Source organism: Oncorhynchus mykiss, chromosome 13, assembly GCF_013265735.2.
Source record: "Oncorhynchus mykiss isolate Arlee chromosome 13, USDA_OmykA_1.1, whole genome shotgun sequence".
Classification (NCBI taxonomy): Eukaryota; Metazoa; Chordata; class Actinopteri; order Salmoniformes; family Salmonidae; genus Oncorhynchus; species Oncorhynchus mykiss.
Window position 1 is genome coordinate 2,815,122 of NC_048577.1, and position 22,763 is coordinate 2,837,884.

Consider the following 22,763-nt stretch of genomic DNA (forward strand, 5'->3'; position numbering starts at 1 on the left):
GTACGTGGTTGCAAAGGGCATCAGTGTCTTAACAGTGCGGTTTGCCTAGGCAGGAAATCTGGCAGTGCCTTCTGATTTTAAATTCAAGTTTCACAGAACCGCTTGTTGCAATTTTGACGAGGATCTTGTTCAGATATCGGTAAGTAGACTGGAGGCAGGCAATGAATGGGATAATGAATCCAGTTGTTTGCGTCATCCGTTTCGGGAAAGTACCTGCATAATTGTGCACCCAACTTACTCCGGTGCTTCCCTATATCACATTTGACATTGTCCGTAAGCTTAAGTTCATTTGCACACAAAAAAATCATACAATGATCGAAAGACTTGTGTGTTGTCCTTGTTAATGTAGACAGAGAAGAGCTCCAACTTCTTAATCATAGCCTTGATTTTGTCCCGCACGTTGAATATAGTTGCGGAGAGTCCCTGTAATCCCAGATTCAGATCATTCCGGTGAGAAAAAACATCTCCCAGACAGGCCAGTCTTCTGAGAAACCCATCATGCAAGAGGTCAGACAAGTGATTATGGTCAGTAAAAACCTTAAGCTCATCTCTCAATTCAAATAAACGTGTCAACACTTTGCCCGTTGATAACCAGCGCACTTTCTGTATGTTGTAAAAGCGTTACATGGTCGCTGCTCATATCCTTAACGTAGTGCAGAAAATACGAGTTTAGGGGCCTTGCTTTAAGTTCACCATTTTCACTGTGGTGTCACACGTCTTTCAAGCTGCGGTGGATGCTGCAGTAAACCCAAGTGGGGTCGGGAGCAACTGTTTGCACGCGCGTTACCACTCCACTATGTCTCCCTGTCATGGCTTTTGTGCCATCAGTACGGATACCAACATGAGCAGCAGCTACGTTGGTGGAATTCCCACGAGAGAGCAGCGGTTGTGATTGGATGTTAATTATTTGACATTTTGTATTTGACGTTTTGTTATTTCACTGAACACTAGATGGTTTAATTTTTTTGGGGGCAGTGAAACGAGGCTATTCAGGCTATAGAAAACCCTCACCCAAATGTATAGCCCCGTTGGAAAATACAAATGGACTGTTTATTAATGTGAATCACATTTTTAATACCTGATCTACGGTATCCGGGAGGATGCTGTTGTGAGCCATGGCCAGCCTTTCAAAGCACTAAATGGCACTTCATGGCTACTGTCTGTAATGCCTCTTCTTCGTTGGTAGATTGCATTTATCGATGACAAGTCAGTATAGTAACATGAGGATAATAAAGGATAACAGATGCTGTACACTGTTGTAATAATATAACATCACACTGCTGATAGAAATATAATGTAATGACAGCTGTCTTGTTTTGGTTGAAATATCTATTTCGTTTGTTTTGCCTGACTTCTTTCCGTCGGAGGCCGGTAAAACATGCACAATGACTACGCTGATACGACGCTCACGAACATTTCCTGCAGCATCTCATAATCTAGACCAAACTCACTCGGAAAGTGGATACATTTTTCCCGCTTGCTCTACGAGACCTCACCATTTCCAATTATTTTCAGCCAAACAGGAAATCAGTTCCAGGTAACCTATTGCTAATTGTTATTATTTGTTTTAACGATGCTTGTAACACGGTCTGTAAACCAACGCATTCCAGGATGAAACCGCGCTGGTTTCAGCGGCCTGGTTTTGTTGTTCCCCCAGCTAGTTAGCTGTTAGCCAGTTAGCAACACATCTCCCGTCCAACCCGTTTGTGTAGCTAGCTAGCTAACATGCTAACTTTATTTCAGGTTCACGGTTGAAGTGTGACTTTCATTTCGTAGTTAGCCAGCTGTCGACTCATCGTGAGTAAAATGACTGTTGCGAGGAATTAGCTAACCGGTTGCTCCTTGTTTAGCCACAGATAGCCAAACCAAATATTTGTATAATTAACCTATCTAGGTAGCTAGCTCGCAATATTATCAAATCAAATTTTATTTGTCACATACACATGGTTAGCAGATGTTAATGCGAGTGTAGCGAAATGCTTGTGCTTCTAGTTCCGACAATGCAGTAATATCTAACAAGTAATCTAGCTAACAATTCCAAAACTACTACCTTATAGACAGACACAAGTGTAAGGGGATAAAGAATATGTACATAAAGATATATGAATGAGTGATGGTACAGAGCGGCATGGGCAAGATACAGTAGATGGTATTGAGTGCAGTATATACATATGAGATGAACTAACCGTTGCTAAACTTCCCGGTTTCCCGATTATGCAAACAGTTAATCCCTTGAACAAACCTATAGTGTCGTTGCGCAAAATGGTACGCAGCATCTGGATATTTGTGCAACAAAAATTCAACCTTCAGCTACAATTTCTGTCAAGCCGTCCACACATACATTTACGCATACTTGAGATAAATTCAACATATGCACCACACAGAACGCACTGCAACGCAAACGCATTGTTCCACTGCCTGTTCATCCCGCTATCATCAAGAAGGCGAGGTCAGTAACGTAAACTCGTACATCGCCTTGGTCTGTACAATTGCCCTTATTTTAGCTCCCCAAAAACGTAATGCTTCCAGATCAACTGTAATGTCAATACCATTGTAAAGCACAATTCCTCCCCTTTCCAACAAAATCAATTACATGACCTTAACACGGCCCGTTTCTGCATAATTCAAGCAGGCAATGAGCCCGTCTGGTCTTTTTAAAAATGGCGGGTGGGGACAGATGTCTTGTGGGAAAATTGCTTTTTTCATTCGATCTGTCCAATTTATCACCTTATCGCCTCTAAAATGTAAATAAAACACTATAAAGAGTTTATATAATGTGTCATTACATACCTATTTGAAGGTTTGTGTTGAATTTGAATCAGGTTTTTAGGGCGGTGCTAAAGTGATCTTAGAAGTAAACAGCGGCTTGGAGAATGATGATCGCATGCAATGATGATGAAAAAAATGACTAGGTATCCCACCCCCTTACCCCCATCACTGTCCATTTCTTGTTTTTAAACGATGAGAGAAGTGCTACACCTGGTGGAGAGATTGTAAGACAGAAATAGTTGCTTTATGCTGTACGTTACGACATGACACGTCTAGATGTAACGGAGGGTCAGTTTTTTTTTTTTTTTTCAACATTTCTCCAATACCATAGAGTCATTACCATGTCGATCAACGCTTGAACAGAAACCTAGTTCACACCCTCGATTTGGACGTCAACAGTCGCTACAGTCCCATTAGTTTTCTTTGTAGCCGCGGTTACGCACATTTGTACAGAATGGGGTTTACGTTACAGGTGCATCAAAGCTGGGACCGAGAGACTGAAAAACAGCTTCTATCTTACTAACATTGAGTGGCTGCTGCCAACATACTGACTCACATCTCTAGCCACTTTAATAATAAATTATTGGATGTAATAAATGTATCACTAGCCACTTTAAACAATGCCACTTTATATAATGTACCCTACATTACTCATCTCATATGTATATACTATATGTATATACTGTACTTTAATAATACCATCTACTGCATCTTGCCTGTGCCTTTTGGCCATCACTCATCTGTTTATGTACATATTCGTATTCATTCCTTTACACTTTGGAAGTTGTGGAATTGTTAGGTTAGATTAATCGTTGGATATTACTGCATGGTCGGAACTAGAAGCACAAGCATTTCGCTACACTCGCATTAACATTTTTATTTTACCTTTATTTAACTAGGCAAGTCAGTTAAGAACAAATTCTTATTTTCAATGACGGCCTAGGAACAGTGGGTGTTCAGGGGCAGAACGACAGCTCGGGAGTTTGAACTTGCAACCTTCCGGTTACTACTCCAACGCTCTAACCACTAGGCTACCCTGCCGCCCACATCTGCTAACCATGTGTATGTGACCAATAAGATTTGATTTGAATGAATGAATGAATGTACTTGGTGCACCAATACAATGCTAGTGGGGGCGTGGTCAAGGCGTAACCATTTTCCCATAACGTTTTCAAGCAAATTAAGAAGGAATGTCAATCGAAATGTGGGTTTCCATCAAAAATAATAAGGCCAAAGATTTTTATAACTAAACCAAGATAAACCACAGCCTGTCGTTTCCAATGGGAACAGATTATAGTGGGCAGAATGAGCGTGAGCTAGCGAGATCCTATTGGCCCGTTCATACATCTGCATATTTCCGTTAGGGAATGCCTACTCTGTGAAATGAGCCGTGTGCAATAACTCAATTCAACTTTGCACTCCTACATTTAAAAAAAATACTTTTGCAAAGGCTGAAGTCAACAACTTATTCCGCTGTTGAACCACCAAGCAGATGCTTCATATTTATACATCCAGTGAAATATCTGTCTCATTGTTCTTTCCGTGATACAGCTGTGAAGCAGGCAAGAGTAACTAAGTATTTCCAGGTCACGGATCTTCTTCTTCTTCTATCGTATAATGGCGTTCTCAACAATTGGATGTGCATTCCGCCTCCACCTGTGGGGTGGATAATAAGGATCCGGGTATTATTATATTATTAGTATATTTTTTTTTTACAAACTATCAACAAAAAAAATTTGCTAAACAAAATCAACCTACTTTCCTGTAAAAAATAAATACAAATAAAGTGATCATAAAGAAGAAAAAAAGGTCCCTAAACTCTGAACAGGTTCATTGACTTGAAGAACGATGCTCCTGTGAGGACGGGACATTTCCTAGCGACAGTAGTCCTTTCAGTGCTTCTGTCGTGAAGTCTTGGAGACCCAAAAACGCATCTGCTGCAGATATAATGATATCCAGGTTCTTGGACTTGTAAGACACTTGTGTTGTACAATTAACCTCTGTGGCTATAAATGCCACACAATCCACTTTCTTTTTACAATGAGTTTATCCAGATAACTTGATTTAACTTAAAACACTAGCAACTGGTTGCAATGCCTCCCCCTGCCATATCTTCAACACTGTTGCCTCTTCCCCCTTCGACTCTCTTCACTGCCTCCACATAGGAGATCTGCTGCACAGCCATGATTTCTTGACACCTCAGCCTCCCTAACAGGGCACTCAAGGAAGTATGAACCCCACCACAGTTGCAACATTTTCCATTCACAGATTCGTCAATATCATACTTCTCCCATCTGCAAACATTTGATCATATCCTTTACAATTCCCCCCGACTGTAATGGTTTGGACATAAATGTACTCACCGCATATCTCACACATCCAAGCTTCACTTGTTCAGGTAGAGTCTCCTCAAACAACAATAATATCCACAGGCTTTTCCCCTTCCTTCCATTCACGGGTCAGGTGACGTGCACTGACCAATCCTGGGACTCGTCAGCTATATCCTCCTTTTGCAGGCTCCGAAGATCAATACAGGTCACTTCTGACGTAGGTTCACCTTTCCCACTGCTTTCTTCACAGTCCTCGGTATTACAAATGGATTTCCCAAATTAACCTCCTTGTCCAAAACAATTCAGTCCGATAAGAAATGCGTTATTGGACCGGTCCTGGTCTTCTAATACAACTTTGGCCCGTTTTTGTTTCCATTCTTTGATTTCACTAGCACTTTCAGATTCAAGCACAGTCGCCTTTTCCGTCTTACTCGCTTCTTGGATCGGTTGTTGTCATTGGATCTTTTGGAATCCTTCAGAATAAGAGTCCCGTCATGTTTACCAAACATTATGGATAAACTGAAGAGGATGCATGTCTCTCCGCCCTAATAATGGGAGTGGTTGTTCACAAAGCGTCTGCTCTCTGAACTGGTGGCCTCATCTCATTGGTCGATACATCTCATTATTGTAATCCGTTTTTGAATATTTGATGAGGGTTGTTGACATCAACTGCCTGTATTCAATGGAGAGATATGCTATGCTACTAGCCTCATGCCATGAATATGCATAGCCATCTCGAGACAACTCCAATATAGTGTTTTTTTTTTCTCCTAAAAGTAGCGTGTCCCGAATGTCACGTGTCCTAGTTTTATATCAGTACAGTCGTAACGACTTAAGCATTACAAAACTTTTATTTGATCAAATTCATCTAGTGTAGCAATTAAGTCATTGCTTTTGTTGTTGACCAAATTTGACTCACTCTCATTGACCTCCATACAAAACTGCCTGCTTGGTGGGTGAAACAACAAGAAAACGCCCCATGCTGGAGGGAGACAGATTTGCAGCCGAGTTGGGCCTCTTCCTCTCTGGGGACACTTTATAAATTAATATTTAGTGCTGAATTATCGATACATTTTATACTTGTTATCATACAAAGAATAATTAAATATTTTATATAACATATGTGATTTTTGTTTTTTGTTTTGTTTATTTCAATCCTAAACGGTCAACAATGTTGTTTGTGTGTGTACTCTTATCTTCTATACGTTGTGCTGCAGTAAAATGTCCATTCTACTCAGGAACACTTCTAGTCTCCAAGTCCACTGAGTTTACACCCCCAGGAACACTTCTAGTCTCCAAGTCCACTGAGTTTACACCCCCAGGAACACTTCTAGTCTCCAAGTCCACTGAGTTTACACCCCCAGGAACACTTCTAGTCTCCAAGTCCACTGAGTTTACACCCCCAGGAACACTTCTAGTCTCCAAGTCCATTGAGTTTACAGTCCCAGGAACACTTCTAGTCTCCAAGTCCATTGAGTTTACACCCCCAGGAACACTTCTAGTCTCCAAGTCCATTGAGTTTACAGTCCCAGGAACACTTCTAGTTTCCAAGTCCACTGAGTTTACACCCACAGGAACACTTCTAATCTCCAAGTCCACTGAGTTTACACCCCCAGGAACACTTCTAGTTTCCAAGTCCACTGAGTTTACACCCCCAGGAACACTTCTAGTCTCCAAGTCCACTGAGTTTACACCCCCAGGAGCACTTCTAGTCTCCAAGTCCACAGAGTTTACACCCCCAGGAACACTTCTAGTCTCCAAGTCCACTGAGTTTACACCCCCAGGAACACTTCTAGTCTCCAAGTCCACTGAGTTTACACCCACAGGAGCGTCGCTGCTCATTTTGCGGCCCTTTAAAGAGTTGCCAATCAGCTTTAATCCACTTGTTTGTCATATTGGACATAAATATTGCACCGTACATAATCGATTGTGTGTCTATAAAACCAGGGTCCAGCTTACTCACTAGAGTCTACAGCATACAAAACAGATGAGTTTGAACAAAACTCTTCTCGTTGTAACGGATGAATCTGAACAAAACGTTTGTGTGTCCAATAGCAAAAAATGTTTTGGATTTAGGCTGATTGGCTACTCTTTTAAGGGATGCAAAATGAGCAGCGACGCTCCTCTGGGTGTAAACTCTGTGACGATAAGAGGTAGCCACCGTAGCAGATAGCCTGGCTAATGCAAATACAGATATTCAGGAAATTCACGAGCTGGAATATATCGCTAGTTCTGACTACGGAAGCAGATTATTAACGAATTTTAGCCGAAGATCCTTAGATTAATTATGGTGAAGAAAATGTTCAGCAGTCTAATGGCTTGGAGGGTAGAAGCTGTTCAGCAGTCTAATGGCTTGGAGGGTAGAAGCTGTTCAGCAGTCTAATGGCTTGGGGGTAGAAGCTGTTCAGCATTCTAATGGCTTGGGGGTAGAAGCTGTTCAGCAGTCTAATGGCTTGGAGGGTAGAAGCTGTTCAGCAGTCTAATGGCTTGGGGGTAGAAGCTGTTCAGCAGTCTAATGGCTTGAGGGTAGAAGCTGTTCAGCAGTCTAATGGCTTGGGGGTAGAAGCTGTTCAGCAGTCTAATGGCTTGAGGGTAGAAGCTGTTCAGCATTCTAATGGCTTGAGGGTAGAAGCTGTTCAGCAGTCTAATGGCTTGAGGGTAGAAGCTGTTCAGCAGTCTAATGGCTTGAGGGTAGAAGCTGTTCAGCATTCTAATGGCTTGAGGGTAGAAGCTGTTCAGCAGTCTAATGGCTTGAGGGTAGAAGCTGTTCAGCATTCTAATGGCTTGAGGGTAGAAGCTGTTCAGCATTCTAATGGCTTGAGGGTAGAAGCTGTTCAGCAGTCTGATGGCTTGAGGGTAGAAGCTGTTCAGCAGTCTAATGGCTTGAGGGTAGAAGCTGTTCAGCAGTCTAATGGCTTGGGGGTAGAAGCTGTTCAGCAGTCTGATGGCTTGGGGGTAGAAGCTGTTCAGCAGTCTGATGGCTTGAGGGTAGAAGCTGTTCAGCAGTCTAATGGCTTGGGGGTAGAAGCTGTTCAGCAGTCTAATGGCTTGGGGGTAGAAGCTGTTCAGCAGTCTAATGGCTTGAGGGTAGAAGCTGTTCAGCAGTCTAATGGCTTGAGGGTAGAAGCTGTTCAGCAGTCTAATGGCTTGGGAGTAGAAGCTGTTCAGCAGTCTAATGGCTTGGGGGTAGAAGCTGTTCAGCAGTCTAATGGCTTGGGGGTAGAAGCTGTTCAGCAGTCTAATGGCTTGGGGGTAGAAGCTGTTCAGCAGTCTAATGGCTTGGGGGTAGAAGCTGTTCAGCAGTCTAATGGCTTGGGAGTAGAAGCTGTTCAGCAGTCTAATGGCTTGAGGGTAGAAGCTGTTCAGCAGTCTAATGGCTTGGGGGTAGAAGCTGTTCAGCAGTCTAATGGCTTGGGGGTAGAAGCTGTTCAGCAGTCTAATGGCTTGGGGGTAGAAGCTGTTCAGCAGTCTAATGGCTTGGGAGTAGAAGCTGTTCAGCAGTCTAATGGCTTGGGAGTAGAAGCTGTTCAGCAGTCTAATGGCTTGAGGGTAGAAGCTGTTCAGCAGTCTAATGGCTTGGGGGTAGAAGCTGTTCAGCAGTCTAATGGCTTGGGGGGTAGAAGCTGTTCAGCAGTCTAATGGCTTGGGGGTAGAAGCTGTTCAGCAGTCTGATGGCTTGAGGGTAGAAGCTGTTCAGCAGTCTAATGGCTTGGGGGTAGAAGCTGTTCAGCAGTCTGATGGCTTGGGGGTAGAAGCTGTTCAGGAGTCTAATGGCTTGGGAGTAGAAGCTGTTCAGCAGTCTAATGGCTTGGGGGTAGAAGCTGTTCAGCAGTCTGGCTTGGGGGTAGAAGCTGTTCAGGAGTCTAATGGCTTGGGGGTAGAAGCTGTTCAGGAGTCTAATGGCTTGGGGGTAGAAGCTGTTCAGCAGTCTGGCTTGGGGGTAGAAGCTGTTCAGGAGTCTAATGGCTTGGGGGTAGAAGCTGTTCAGCAGTCTAATGGCTTGGGGGTAGAAGCTGTTCAGCAGTCTAATGGCTTGGAGGGTAGAAGCTGTTCAGCAGTCTAATGGCTTGGGGGTAGAAGCTGTTCAGCAGTCTTATGGCTTGGGGGGTAGAAGCTGTTCAGCAGTCTGATGGCTTGGGGGAGTAGAAGCTGTTCAGCAGTCTTATGGCTTGGGGGTAGAAGCTGTTCAGCAGTCTAGTGGCTTGGGGGTAGAAGCTGTTCAGCAGTCTGATGGCTTGGGGGTAGAAGCTGTTCAGCAGTCTGGCTTGGGGGTAGAAGCTGTTCTGCAGTCTGATGGCTTGGGGGTAGAAGCTGTTCAGCAGTCTAATGGCTTGAGGGTAGAAGCTGTTCAGCAGTCTAATGGCTTGGGAGTAGAAGCTGTTCAGCAGTCTAATGGCTTGGGAGTAGAAGCTGTTCAGCAGTCTAATGGCTTGAGAGTAGAAGCTGTTCAGCAGTCTAATGGCTTGGGAGTAGAAGCTGTTCAGCAGTCTAATGGCTTGGGAGTAGAAGCTGTTCAGCAGTCTAATGGCTTGGGGGTAGAAGCTGTTCAGCAGTCTAATGGCTTGGGGGGTAGAAGCTGTTCAGCAGTCTTATGGCTTGGGGGGTAGAAGCTGTTCAGCAGTCTAATGGCTTGGGGGTAGAAGCTGTTCAGCAGTCTAATGGCTTGGGGGTAGAAGCTGTTCAGCAGTCTAATGGCTTGGGGGTAGAAGCTGTTCAGCAGTCTAATGGCTTGGGGGTAGAAGCTGTTCAGCAGTCTAATGGCTTGGGGGTAGAAGCTGTTCAGCAGTCTTATGGCTTGGGAGTAGAAGCTGTTCAGCAGTCTAATGGCTTGGGGGTAGAAGCTGTTCAGCAGTCTTATGGCTTGGGAGTAGAAGCTGTTCAGCAGTCTAATGGCTTGGGGGTAGAAGCTGTTCAGCAGTCTTATGGCTTGGGGGGTAGAAGCTGTTCAGCAGTCTAATGGCTTGGGGTAGAAGCTGTTCAGCAGTCTAATGGCTTGGGGGTAGAAGCTGTTCAGCAGTCTGGCTTGGGGGTAGAAGCTGTTCAGCAGTCTAATGGCTTGGGGGTAGAAGCTGTTCAGCAGTCTAATGGCATGGGGGTAGAAGCTGTTCAGCAGTCTAATGGCTTGAGGGTAGAAGCTGTTCCAGAGCCTTTTGGTGCCAAACTTTGTATTCCGGTACCGCTGGCCGTGCGTTAGCAGGGAGGACTTGGGTGGCTGGAGTCTTTGACAATTTTTAGGGCCTTCCTCTGACACCGCCTGGTATAGAGGTCCTGGAAGGCAGGGAGCTTGGCCCCAGTGATATACTGGGCCGTACACACTACCCTCTAGCGCCTTGCGGTCGGATGCCAAGCAGTTGCCATGCCAAGCGGTGATGCAGCCAGTCAAGATGCTCTCAGTGGTGCAGCTGTATAACTTTTTGAGGATCTGAGGGCCCCATGCCAAATCTTGTCAGCCTCCTGAGGGGGAAGAGGCATGGTCGTGCCCTCGTCACCACTGTGTTGGTGTGTTTGTACTAGAGGTCGACCGATTATGATTTTTCAACAACGCCGATACCGATTATTGGAGGACCAAAAAAGCCAATACCGATTTAACATCAATAAAATCAATTTAGCCTCAAATAATGAAACATGTTCAATTTGGTTTAAATAATGCAAAAACAAAGTGTTGGAGAAGAAAGTAAAAGTGCAATATGTGCTATGTAAGAAAGCTAATGTTTCAGTTCCTTGATCAGAACATGAGAACATATGAAACCTGGTGGTTCATTTTAACATGAGTCTTCAATATTCCCAGGTAAGAACTTTTAGGTTGTAGTTATTAATAGCTAGCCATTTCACTTCGGTTACACCAGCCTCATCTCGGGAGTTGATAGGCTTGAAGTCATAAACAGCGCAATGCTTGACTCACAACGAAGCGCTGCTGGCAAAACGCACAAAAGTGCTGTTTGAATTCATGTTTACGGGCCTGCTTCTGCCTACCACCGCTCAGTCAGATACTTAGATACTTGTATGCTCAGTCAGATTAAATGCAACGCAGGACACGCTAGATAATATCTAGTAATATCATCAACCATGTGTAGTTAACTAGTGATTATGATAGATTGTTTTTCATAAGTTTAATGCTAGCTAGCAACTTACCTTGGCTTACTGCATTGACGTAATAGGCAGTCTCCTTGCAACGAGAGAGAGGCAGGTTGTTATTGCGTTGGACTAGTTAACTGTAAGATTGCATCCCCCGAGCTGACAATGTGAAAATCTGTCTTTCTGCCACTGAACGAGGCAGTTAACCCACCTTTCCTAGGCCGTTATTGAAAATAAGAATGTGTTCTTAACTGACTTGCCGAGTTAAATAAAGATATAAAAACAAAAATCGGCGCCCAAAAATACCGATTTCGATTTATGAAAACTTGAAATCGGCCCTAATTAATCGTCCATTTCGATTAATCGGTCGACCTCTAGTTTGGACTATGATAGTTCTTTAGTGATGTGAACACAGAGGAACTTGAAGCTCTCGGCCCCTCCCCTACAGACCCGTCAATGTGAATGGTGGTGTGCTCGGCCCTTCGTTTCCTGTAGTCCTTTTCCTGCGCCTTTATCTTGTTGAGGGAGAGGTTGTTGTCCTGGCACCACGCTGTGTGTTGTCGGCAACACTTAATGGTGACTCACCTAGCTGTATGGGGCCATAAGCAAACAAGAAAATGCTCATCCAGAGACGGCGCACCTAGTGGCCGGTGATCAGTTTTACCTCATTTCGACCAGCATGCACCTGTGCAAAACTCTAAATCGCCTTTTACTACACACACAGAGACACATACGAAGCTCTGGCTCGCTCTCCGTCTGGCAAATCATCCTCCTGATTCCAAAAACTCAAACAGGATGTACCAGTGACTCGCTCAATACAGAAGTGGTCCGACGAAGTGGATGATAAGCTACACGACTGGAACATGTTCCGGGAATCATCTGATGGACTGTTTCTCTTCAGCACAGACTGGAATATGTTCCGGGAATCATCTGATGGCATTGAGGAGTACACCACATCAGTTACCGGCTTCATTAATAAGTGCATCAACGATTTTGTCCCCACAGTGACTGTACGTACATATCCCAACCAGAAGCCATGGATTACAGGCAACATCTGCACTGAGCTAAAGGCTAGAGCTTCCGCTTTCAAGGAGCGGGACACTAATCTGTACACTTATAAGAAACCCCGCTATGTCCTCAGACGAACCATAAAACAGGTAAAGCGTTAATACAGGATCAAGTTTGAATCCTACTACACCGCGTCTGTCGCTTGTTGGATGTGGCAGCGCTTGCAAACTAATCACAGATTACAAAGCGAAACCCAGCCATGAGCTGCCCAGTGACACAGACGTACCAGAAGAGCTAAATGCCTTCTATGCTCACTTCGAGGCAAGCAACACTGAACCATGCATGAAAGCATCAGCTTTTTCGGACAACTGCGTGATCACGCTCTCCATAGCGGATGTGAGTAAGACCTTTTAAATAAGTTAACATTCACAAGGCTGCAGGGCCAGACGGAATACTAGGACGCATACGCAGAGCTGACCAGCTGGCAAGACATTTTCTCCCTGACCCAGTCGTAGGTATTACAATGTTTCAAGCAGACCACCATAGTCCTTGTGCCCAAGAACGCCATGGTAACCTGTCTAAATGACTGCCACCACGTAGGACTCACATCTCTAGGCTGGTCATGGCTAACATCAACACCATCACCTCAGACACCCAGGTCTCACTCCAATTCACATAGCGCCTCAACAGTTCCACAAATGTCCCAATCGCTATTGCACTCCACACTGCCCTTTCCCACCTGGACAACAGGAACACGTGAGAATGCTGTTCGTTGACTACAGCTCAGCGTTCAACACCATAGTGCCCTCCAAGCTCATCACTTAGCTAAGGACCCTGGGACTGAACACCTCCCTCTACAACTGGATCCTGGACTTCCTGACGGGCCGCCCATTTATCTGACAATCTAAGGTTGATTATCTACGAGGTTATGGTTGAATGACCCGTTTTAATATTTCACCAACTTGTATTGTTATTGGTTATTGAGGGGTTCCTGAGTGAGAGATACTTTGTTTCACCTTGCTGAATTTTGAATGTGGTTTTGGGAAAGCTACTGTTTTATTACTGAGTGTTTTTAATGCTGATGGTTTGAGAAAACAGTCCACTGCTCTTTATTATGTTGAGTGTTACCAGTGTGAAGCTATATCACGGTGAGTGATTGTATACATTGACTATTAAAGACACCATACTGTTGCTCTTGTTTTGTTGTGTTGACAATCAAGACTCTCAACACTATACCACTGCTCCTAGTGGATGAACATTCTATAATTCTTACACTTCATAATGGAATTAAACCAAACGATTCTAAACTACTTTTAACAATTAAGACTGAAAATGATACGTTGACTTGAAGAACGATGCAGATACAAAGTTTGTTAACAGAATGACGGTTTGTGTCGTTTGTGGAAATTGTTAGAAGTAGGCCTTGTGTTTAACGTTGTAGAATGTTCAGTGGAAATGGTGCTTGTGCTCCATGGAGTTGTATGGATTGTTTAACTTTGCATTCATTGGTTTTTCATACATTTTTAAAGTGACAACTCTGTGTCAGCATCAATCTGTTACCTTGGAATTGCACCTAATCTATTCAACATGAATAGCCAGGTGATTTTGAGGTAAGAAAATGCTTGTGTTGCTTATAGGGTGATGTTTGAATCGGCTACTGAGGATGGGGTGGTAATGTCAATCACTGAGTGTATCAGATAATAGTAATGAATTTGAACTGAATATGCTTGTACTCAACAGCCAGTGTTTTTCTTCACTTAATGCCTAATCTGACCTGCTGTTGCCGTCAATCCTATATTTATTTTATGGAAAAAGTTTTCCTGCTGGACGGGATGTGTGGTTAGCTAGCTTAGATACATTTTTGTCTTTTCTGGAGCTATACCACAATCTAGGTTTATGAAAATCACCCTGAACTCTTTCGGTCTTCTCTTCTTTTAGATCCACCTCTAGCCTACCATGTCTGAACCAGGTTCTGGTTGTGGTGTTCCAGCCCAGAGAAGCTCACAGCAGGGTCCAGAGTTGCTGTCAGTGAAGCTGGGGGACTGCAGTCAAACAGTGGAACTCAATGTGATTGTCAAAGAGGAGGAGGAGGAGAGAGAAATCAATGAGGGGGAGGAGGAAGAGAGAGAGGAGGACAGGAACTCTGTTGACTCAGGTAAATTCAGGCTAACATCCTCTTTGGTTCAGAGAGTTGAACAACCCAAAATAACCATTGATTTTCTGGTTCATTAAGAAATGTAAACATATATTTTTTGGATGTTGAATAAAATGTTAATTCTGAATATTTAAGCAAGTTAGCTGGCTAACTCATTGTTTCTACTTTGGAGTATAAACCTCAGACCTGTGTATGTGTAAGAGGTGAGGCGAGTGCCCCCCAAAAAATGGCTACCGACCAATATGCAATGCATTGTAATTTGACTATTGGTTTCAGAGCTGGTCATGGGTGCACCTCAGCCACGCTCAAGGTCCTAGACGATATCATAACCGCCACCGATAAAAGACAGTACTGTGCCGGCATCTTCATCGACTCTGTCAATCACCGTATTCTTATCGGCAGACTCAATAGCCTTGATTTCTCAAATGACTGCCTCGCCTGGTTCACCAACTGCTTCGCAGACAGAGTTCAGTGTGTTCAATCGGAGGGCTTGTTGTCCGGACCTCTGGCACTCTCTATGGGGGTACCACATGGTTCAATTCTTTGGCCGACTCTTTTCTCTGTATATATCAACGATGTCCCTCTTGCTGCGGGTGATTCCCTGATCCACCTCTACGGAAAGGACACCATTCTGTATACTTCTGGCCCTTCTTTGGACACTGTTAACTAACCTCCAAAGGAGCTTCAATGCCATTTAACACTCCTTCCGTGGCCTCCAACTGCTCTTAAATGCTAGTAAAACCAAATACATGCTTTTCAACCGTTCGCTGCCTGCACCTGCCCGCCCGACTAGCATCACTACTCTGGACGGTTCTGACCTAAAATATGTGGACAACTACAAATACCTAGGTGTCTGGCTAGACTGTAAACTCTCCTTCCAGACTCATATCAAACATATCCAATCTAAAATCAAATCTAGAATTGGCTTTCTATTTCGCAACAAAGCCTCCTTCACTCACGCCGCCAAACTTACCCTAGTAAAATAGACTATCCTACCGATCCTCGACTTCGGCGATGTCATCTAGAAAATAGCTTCCAATACTCTACTCAGCAAACTGGATGCAGTCTATCACAGTGCCATCCATTTGTTACCAAAGCCCCATATACCACCCACCATTGCGACCTGTATGCTCTAGTCGGCTGGCCCTCGCAACATATTCGTCGCCAGACCCACTGTCTCCAGGTCATCTATAAATCTATGCTAGGTAAAGCTCCACCTTACCTCAGTTCACTGGTCACAATAACAACACCCACCCGTAGCACACGCTCCAGCAGGTATATCTCACTGTTCATCCCTAAAGCCAACACCTCATTTGGCCACCTTTCCTTCCAGTTCTCTGCTGCCAGTGACTGGAACGAATTGCAAAAATTGCTGAAGCTGGAGACTTACATTTCCCTCAGTAACTTTAAACATCAGCTATCTGAGCAGTTAACCGATCGCTGCAGCTGTACATAGTCCATCTGTAAATAGCCCACCCAATCTACCTACCTCATCCTCATATTGTTTTTATTTACTTTTCTGCTCTTTTGCACACCAGTATCACTACTTGCAGATCATAATCTGCTCATCTATCACTCCAGTGTTAATCTGCTAAATTGTTATTACATAGCTACTGTGGCCTATGTATTGCCTTACCTCCTCACGTCATTTGCACACACTGTGTGTAGACTTTCTTTTTTTTCTATTGTGTTATTGACTGTACACCTGTTTATCCCATGTGTAACTCTGTGTTGCTGTTTGTATCGCACTGCTTTGCTTTATCTTGGCCAGGTCGCAGTTGTAAATGAGAACTTGTTCTCAACTAGCCCACCTGGTTAAATAAAGGTTAAATAAAAAAAATGCATTGTAATTTCACAATGGCTTGATCTATGTGCGATGCAATGCAACAAGCCCCTTGCAAAGTATTTCTTTCAATACTCTGGTATTCCTAATGACTGTTGAATCCTACATTGCTAAACTTAAAGCCTTTGTTCCTCTGTCTGTTTCTTACCCTATATCTGTTCATATTCTTACAGGAGAGATCCCCAACCCAGACTCAGTCAACGAGCCCAGTTCCACAGAATCAGTACTACCACCTGGTTGTGGGAGTTACCCCTGTCCTCAATGTGAGAAGAGTTTCAGTTCCTCAACTAACCTAAAGAATCATCAAAGAGTACACACTGGAGAAAAACCTTTTGACTGCTCAGCATGTGGGAAGAGTTTCAGTGAGAAAGTAAACCTTAAGAGACATGAGAGAGTACATAGCGGAGAGAAGCCTTACCACTGCACCCAATGTGCGAAGAGCTTCAATCATTCTGGAAGCCTTAAGGAACATGAGAGAATACATACAGGGGAGAAGCCTTACCACTGCTCTTTGTGTGGAAAGAATTTCCGTGTCGCAGGAGGCCTAAAGAATCATCAGAGATCACACAGTGGAGAGAAGCCTTACCACTGCACTCAGTGTGGGGAGGGATTCACTCAGCTAAGAAATCTTAAAAATCATGAGAGAATACCCATTGGAGGGAAGCCTGCCTGTGCTTTCAATGTAATTGTCCAAGAGGAGGAGGGTGAGAGTGACATCAATGTGGAGGAAAAGAGAGAAGTTGAGGGAGAGGAAGACAAAAGTGGTGTAGTAAACAGTGCATGTCAGAGCAAAAACCAAACCATGAGGTCGAAGGAATTGTCCGTAGAGCTCCGTGACAGGATTGTGTCGAGGCACAGATCTGGGGAAGGGTACCAAAAAATCTCTGCAGCATTGAAGGTCCCCAAGAACACAGTGGCCTCCATCATTCTTAAATGGAAGAAGTTTGGAACCACCAAGACTCTTCCTAGAGCTGGCCGCCCGGCAAAACTGAGCAATCGGGGAGAAGGGCCTTGGTCTGGGAGGTGACCAGAACGTTACGGTAACCGTATTACCGCCACACCGGGGTTGATGATGGCAGTCAAATTCCACGTGACCGTTTAGTCACAGTAATTAGGCTTCTCCGAGCTCTGATGCAGCTCTGATTAGTAGCCTACAAAACTTGCTTAAAAATCTCTAGTGACACCCCATCTCGTGAACGGGACCGTTGTCATCATCTGATACTAATTAGCATAACGCAACGGACATAAATCTTCCTAGAAAATATTCCTGTTCATGAAAATCACAAGTGAAATATATTTGAACACAGCTTAGCCTTTTGTTAATCACCCTGTCGTCTCAGATTTTCACAATATGCTTTACAGCCAAAGCTAGACAAGCATTTGTGTAAGTTTATCGATAGCCTAGCATAGCATTATGCCTTGCTAGCAGCAGGCAACCTTGTCACGGAAATCAGAAAAGCAATCAAATTAAATAGTTTACCTTTGATGAACTTCGGATGTTTTCACTCATGAGACTCCCAGGTAGACAGCCAAAGTTTATTTTTTTCCCAAAAGATTATTTTTGTAGGCGAAATAGCTCCGTTTGTTTTTCACGTTTGGCTGAGAAATCGACCGGAAATTGCGGTCACAACAACACCGAAAAATATTCAAAATTAGCTCCATAATATCGACAGAAACATGGCAAACGTTGTTTAGAATCAAGCCTCAAGGTGTTTTTCAAATATCTATTCGATAATATATCCACCGGGACAATTGGTTTCTCAGTAGAAGCGATTGGAATAATGGCTACCTCTATACTTTACGTAAGATTTTATCTGGGAGCATCATGTGACCACTTGTGCAATGTAGCCCCCTACGGGTATTCTTCAACATAAATGCATAAAACTACGTCACAATGCTGTAGACACCTTGGGGAATACGTAGAAAGCGTAAGCTGGTTGATAGGGCATTCACAGCTCAATAGGGACTCATTGGAACGCAGCGCTTTCAAAACCTGGGGCACTTCCGGATTGGATTTTTCTCAGGCTTTCGCCAGCAACATCAGTTCTGTTATACTCACAGACAATATCTTTACAGTTTTGGAAACGTTAGAGTGTTTTCTATCCAAAGCTGTCAATTATATGCATATTCTAGCATCTTGCCCTGACAAAATATCCCGTTTAAAACAGGAACGTTTTTTTCCCAAAAATGAAAATACTGCCCGTAGAGTCGCAACAGGTTAACTGCCCGGTACTCAGCACTCTGTTGTCCCTCTAATCACTCTGGGATCAATGCAAATGTACTCCAACATCTAATCAAACACTTCATGATAATGGTCCATTCTAAATCAAAACTAAACTAATTTCACACATTATTTTATAAATGTAAAGACAACTTTAAATCAAGAATAGTCTGATAGGTGACAAAGTTAGCTTGTGGATGATGTGTTGTCGCTTGTGGATGATGTGTTGTCACTTGTGGATGATGTGTTGTCACTTGTGGATGATGTGTTGTCACTTGTGGATGATGTGTTGTCACTTGTGGATGATGTGTTGTCACTTGTGGATGATGTGTTTCCACTTGTGGATGATGTGTTTCCACTTGTGGATGATGTGTTTCCACTTGTGGATGATGCTGCACGAGCTGGGCAAGGCAAGAAACAGAAATGGCTTTTTGTTTGTGGGACTTTTTAAAATCATAGTCGCACACCTCATGAAGCCCAGCCCACAGGCCTTGTACTATGGGGGATAGTAAATTGACATAGGCAAGTGCTTTTGCTGTTTGTTAGGCCTACTCATCTTGTTGGTTGACGTAAAGTAGGCTAAATGTGTACCGTTCTAACTTCTTCAATATGCGCCTCGGAATTCGAAAAAGAGGGGCAGTTCCGTCCCCCCGATGTATCTGTCTTCACTTGTAGCCTAGTTCTCAGCTGGAATTCTCGTGAGAAGGACCAGATCACATGACGGGCGTTGGCTGATAAGAATGGAGATATCTGAGAGAGCCGTGTGAGAGAAGTGCTTCGGCGAACGGCAGCTGGGAGAAGGGAATTATCACTGTTATATTCAGCCCAAGGGCACCGTGAGGCCACACAAGGGGGGGGGGGACGTCGCCCGGGAAATTCGAGGCCCGATGAGAATATTATCAAGTGCTTGTCAAAATTTTGAATGAGAGACTGATGAAGTGTGTGCAGCTTGCGACTATTTTTCAAATCGTCATTAGAGACCCATCATGCAGGCTTAGAATGTATTAAAAAATCAGAACATTTATCCCAACGTTTGTATCACAACTAAATTTGCATAAGTAACTCTACATGAAGCATATTAGGAGGACAGGATCCTGTGTTAACCGCTCAACACAGAGTAGCCGCATGTGCGCACTTCCTTTTTTAAATTGTTTGTAGAAAATATCCTTGCTATTTTACTAAGCTGTGTTCAATTGTATTCGTCATACTATAAAATAATTAAAAAAAAAATAATGCCACGGATTTCTAAGCAAATCTTGTCTGCTAAAATGAACTAGTGTAGCCCACAGCCATATCAGGACCCAACGTAAGGACAACTCAGAGTATGGTATTCTGTTCTTCTGACTACATTTTATTCATATCGTGTTTCTTTAGACCTGTCTAAAATAAATAACGGATTTATTGTGATGTAGACTACTACGTTAAATGGATGTGTTCGACTTTTTAAAATGTAGATGTTCCAAAGGTCTACATCAGTGGCTTGTAGGCTGCGTGCGGAAGCCAGGAGATGCGAAATGTGTTTGTTAATTAACGATCAATGACCGTCTGACCGGCAGTTATTTGCTTGACAATCACCGGCTGACAAAATGTCATGACCTCCACAGCCCTCACTCTGACAGAGCTCCAGAGTTCCTCTGTGGAGATGGGAGAACCTTCCAGAAGGACAAGCATCTCTGCAGCATTCTGGACTTTTATGGTAGAATGGCCAGACGGAAGCCACTCCTCAGTAAAACGCACATGACAGCCCGCTTGGAGTTTGCCAAAAGGCACCTAAAGGACTCTTAGACCATGAGAAACCAGATTCTCTAGTCTGATGAAAGGAAACCAGGCACCGCTCATCACATGGCCAATACCATCCATATGGTGAAGCATGTGGATATGTTTTTCAGCGGGAGGGACTGGGAGACTAGTCAGGATCGAGGGAAGATGAATGGCGCAACATATAGAGAGATCCTTGATGAAAACCTGCTGCAGAGCGCTCAGGACCTCAAACTGGGGTGAAGGTTCATCTTCCAACAAGACAACAACCCCAAGCACACAGCCAAGAGAATGCAGGAGTGGCTTCGGGACAAGTCTCTGAATGTCCTTGAGTGGCCCAGCCAAAAGTCCGGACATGAACCCGATCGAACATCTCTGGAGAGACCTGAAAATAGCTGTACAACGACGCTCCCCATCCAACCTGACAGAGCTTGAGAGGATCTGCTGAGAAGAATGGGAGAAACTCTGCAAATACAGGTGTGTCAAGCGTGTAGCGTCCTACCCAAGAAGACTGGAGGCTGTAATCTCTGTCAAAGAGGCTTCAACAAAGTACTGAGTTAAGGGTCTGAATACTTATGTATATGTGATATGTCTGTTTTTTATTTGTAATAAATTAGCAAAAATGTCTCAACTATTCTTGTTTTGTCATTATGGATTAGAGTATTGTGATGTCATTACGGGGTATTGTGATGTCATTATGGATTAGAGTATTGTGTTTAGATTGATGAGGGGGGGGACGACAATTGAATCCATTTTAGAATAAGGCTGTAATGTAACAAAATGTTTAAGAAGTTGTCTGAATACTTTCTAAATGCGCTGTATATAGACAGGTGTGTGCCTTTCCAACTCATGTCCAATCAATCAAGTTGTAGAAACATCTCAAGGATGATCAATGGAAACAGGAGGCACCTGAGCTCAATTTCGAGTCCCAAAGGAAAGGGTCTGAATACTTATGTAAACAAGGTATTTCCATTTTTTTTTTTTTTTATCCATTTGCAAAGGTTTCTATAAAACCTGTTTTCGCTTTGTCATTATTGTGTATTATTGTGTCTAAATTGCTAGGAATTGTTTTATTTATCCATTTTAGAACAAGGCTGTAATGTAACAATGCAGTTAGATGCAGTTTATCATAGTGCACTGCTCTTTATTATGGGAGACAGTTTTAGTACTCATCACTGCATTCTCTACCAGAAAGTTGGTTGGCCCTCTGTGATGTCATCACTGCATTCTCTACCAGCAAGTTGGTTGGCCCTCTGTGATGTCATCACTGCATTCTCTACCAGAAAGTTGGTTGGCCCTCTGTGATGTCATCACTGCATTCTCTACCAGTAAGTTGGTTGGCCCTCTGTGATGTCATCACTGCATTCTCTACCAGCAAGTTGGTTGGCCCTCTGTGATGTCATCACTGCATTCTCTACCAGCAAGTTGGTTGGCCCTCTGTGATGTCATCGCTGCATTCTCTACCAGCAAGTTGGTTGGCCCTCTGTGATGTCATCGCTGCATTCTCTACCAGCAAGTTGGTTGGCCCTCTGTCACACAGGTAAATAAATTGCTATGTTTTCATTTATAAAGCACTTTTACAAAAAGTCTCACCGTAGCTAACCTGTTTACCACATCCGGTCTCAGGGATGGTTAACTCTGGAAACTCCTTTGGTCTCTACTGAGTTCGGTACATCAGCTTTAAGTCTTCTTGCACCTTATTTGTGGAACAGTCTTCAAAATGTTGTTAAATGTGATGTTTTGATGCTGCTAAGGGGTCATTCAGAAAGCTGATTGAGGACCTTATAACTGATGAATGTTTATTTGTGCTTGCATTGTATATTTATACTGGGGGGAGAAATATTAACGCAATATGCAACCATTTCTAAGATTTTACTGAGTTTCAGTTCATTAAAGGAAAATCAGTCAATTGAAATAAATTCCTTTGGCCCTAAATCTATGGATTTCACATGACTGGGAACTGGAAGATGCTGTCATATAAGTTGAACATCCCAAACATGCTCAATGGGTGACATGTCTGGTGAGAATTGCAGGCCATGGAAAACAGACATTTTCAGTTTCCAGGAATTGTGTACATGTAGCGGTCTTTATATGTACCACAGAAGAAAAAACAAGAAATAAAGAGCGACACCAGAGCTGTCTATTTTGGTATTTTACATAGATCTGCAATGGTATTATGAAAAGACAAGACAGGAATACATCAGTCTCCAAGGCACCATCTGACGAGTTGTTCTTTCTCTACATCTCCCATCATGCAATGCTAACATACGTTGGCAGCTCAGCAAGCCATCTGCATCACAGAAAGACATGCTAGCTAGCAACTGCAATACTTTTCAGCACTCTGTAAAACTATATCAATAACGATACATTTCTGAAAGTTCCATAGTTTCAATAGTCTCACACTCCCATATAACAATACCCATAGCATTAACATTGGGATGCTTAATTTATTTACATTTATGGACTTCTACACAAGGAGTAATCTGCGACACATACCTTTCTCAGTGTTTTCTCAGACTGAGGAGAACGGGAACTACGGGTAGTGCCAGGGTGTTAGTAAGTGACGTAAGCACCCAGATGAAATAAAATACATTTCATGACATA

The 22,763-nt window shown here is 43.4% G+C and overlaps 2 protein-coding genes across 2 annotated transcripts in view; both read left to right on the top strand.

Moving 5' to 3' along the window:
• The window catches only part of LOC118938510 (zinc finger protein 2 homolog), a 32,950-nt gene extending 18,818 nt beyond the window's left edge, over positions 1 to 14,132 (top strand). The window contains exons 4-5 of the mRNA XM_036942550.1: positions 6,317 to 6,984; positions 14,121 to 14,132. Of these exons, the coding sequence (XP_036798445.1) occupies positions 6,317 to 6,984; positions 14,121 to 14,132 (680 nt within the window). The remainder of the gene's footprint in view (positions 1 to 6,316; positions 6,985 to 14,120) is intronic.
• Positions 1,410 to 22,702, top strand: LOC118938511 (gastrula zinc finger protein XlCGF17.1-like). The gene is made up of 4 exons (XM_036942551.1): positions 1,410 to 1,537; positions 14,121 to 14,337; positions 16,354 to 17,078; positions 22,676 to 22,702. The coding sequence occupies exons 2-4, from the start codon at positions 14,139 to 14,141 to the stop codon at positions 22,700 to 22,702; spliced, it is 951 nt and encodes a 316-aa protein (XP_036798446.1). The 5' UTR covers positions 1,410 to 1,537; positions 14,121 to 14,138.
• The last annotated feature ends 61 nt before the right edge of the window (positions 22,703 to 22,763 follow it).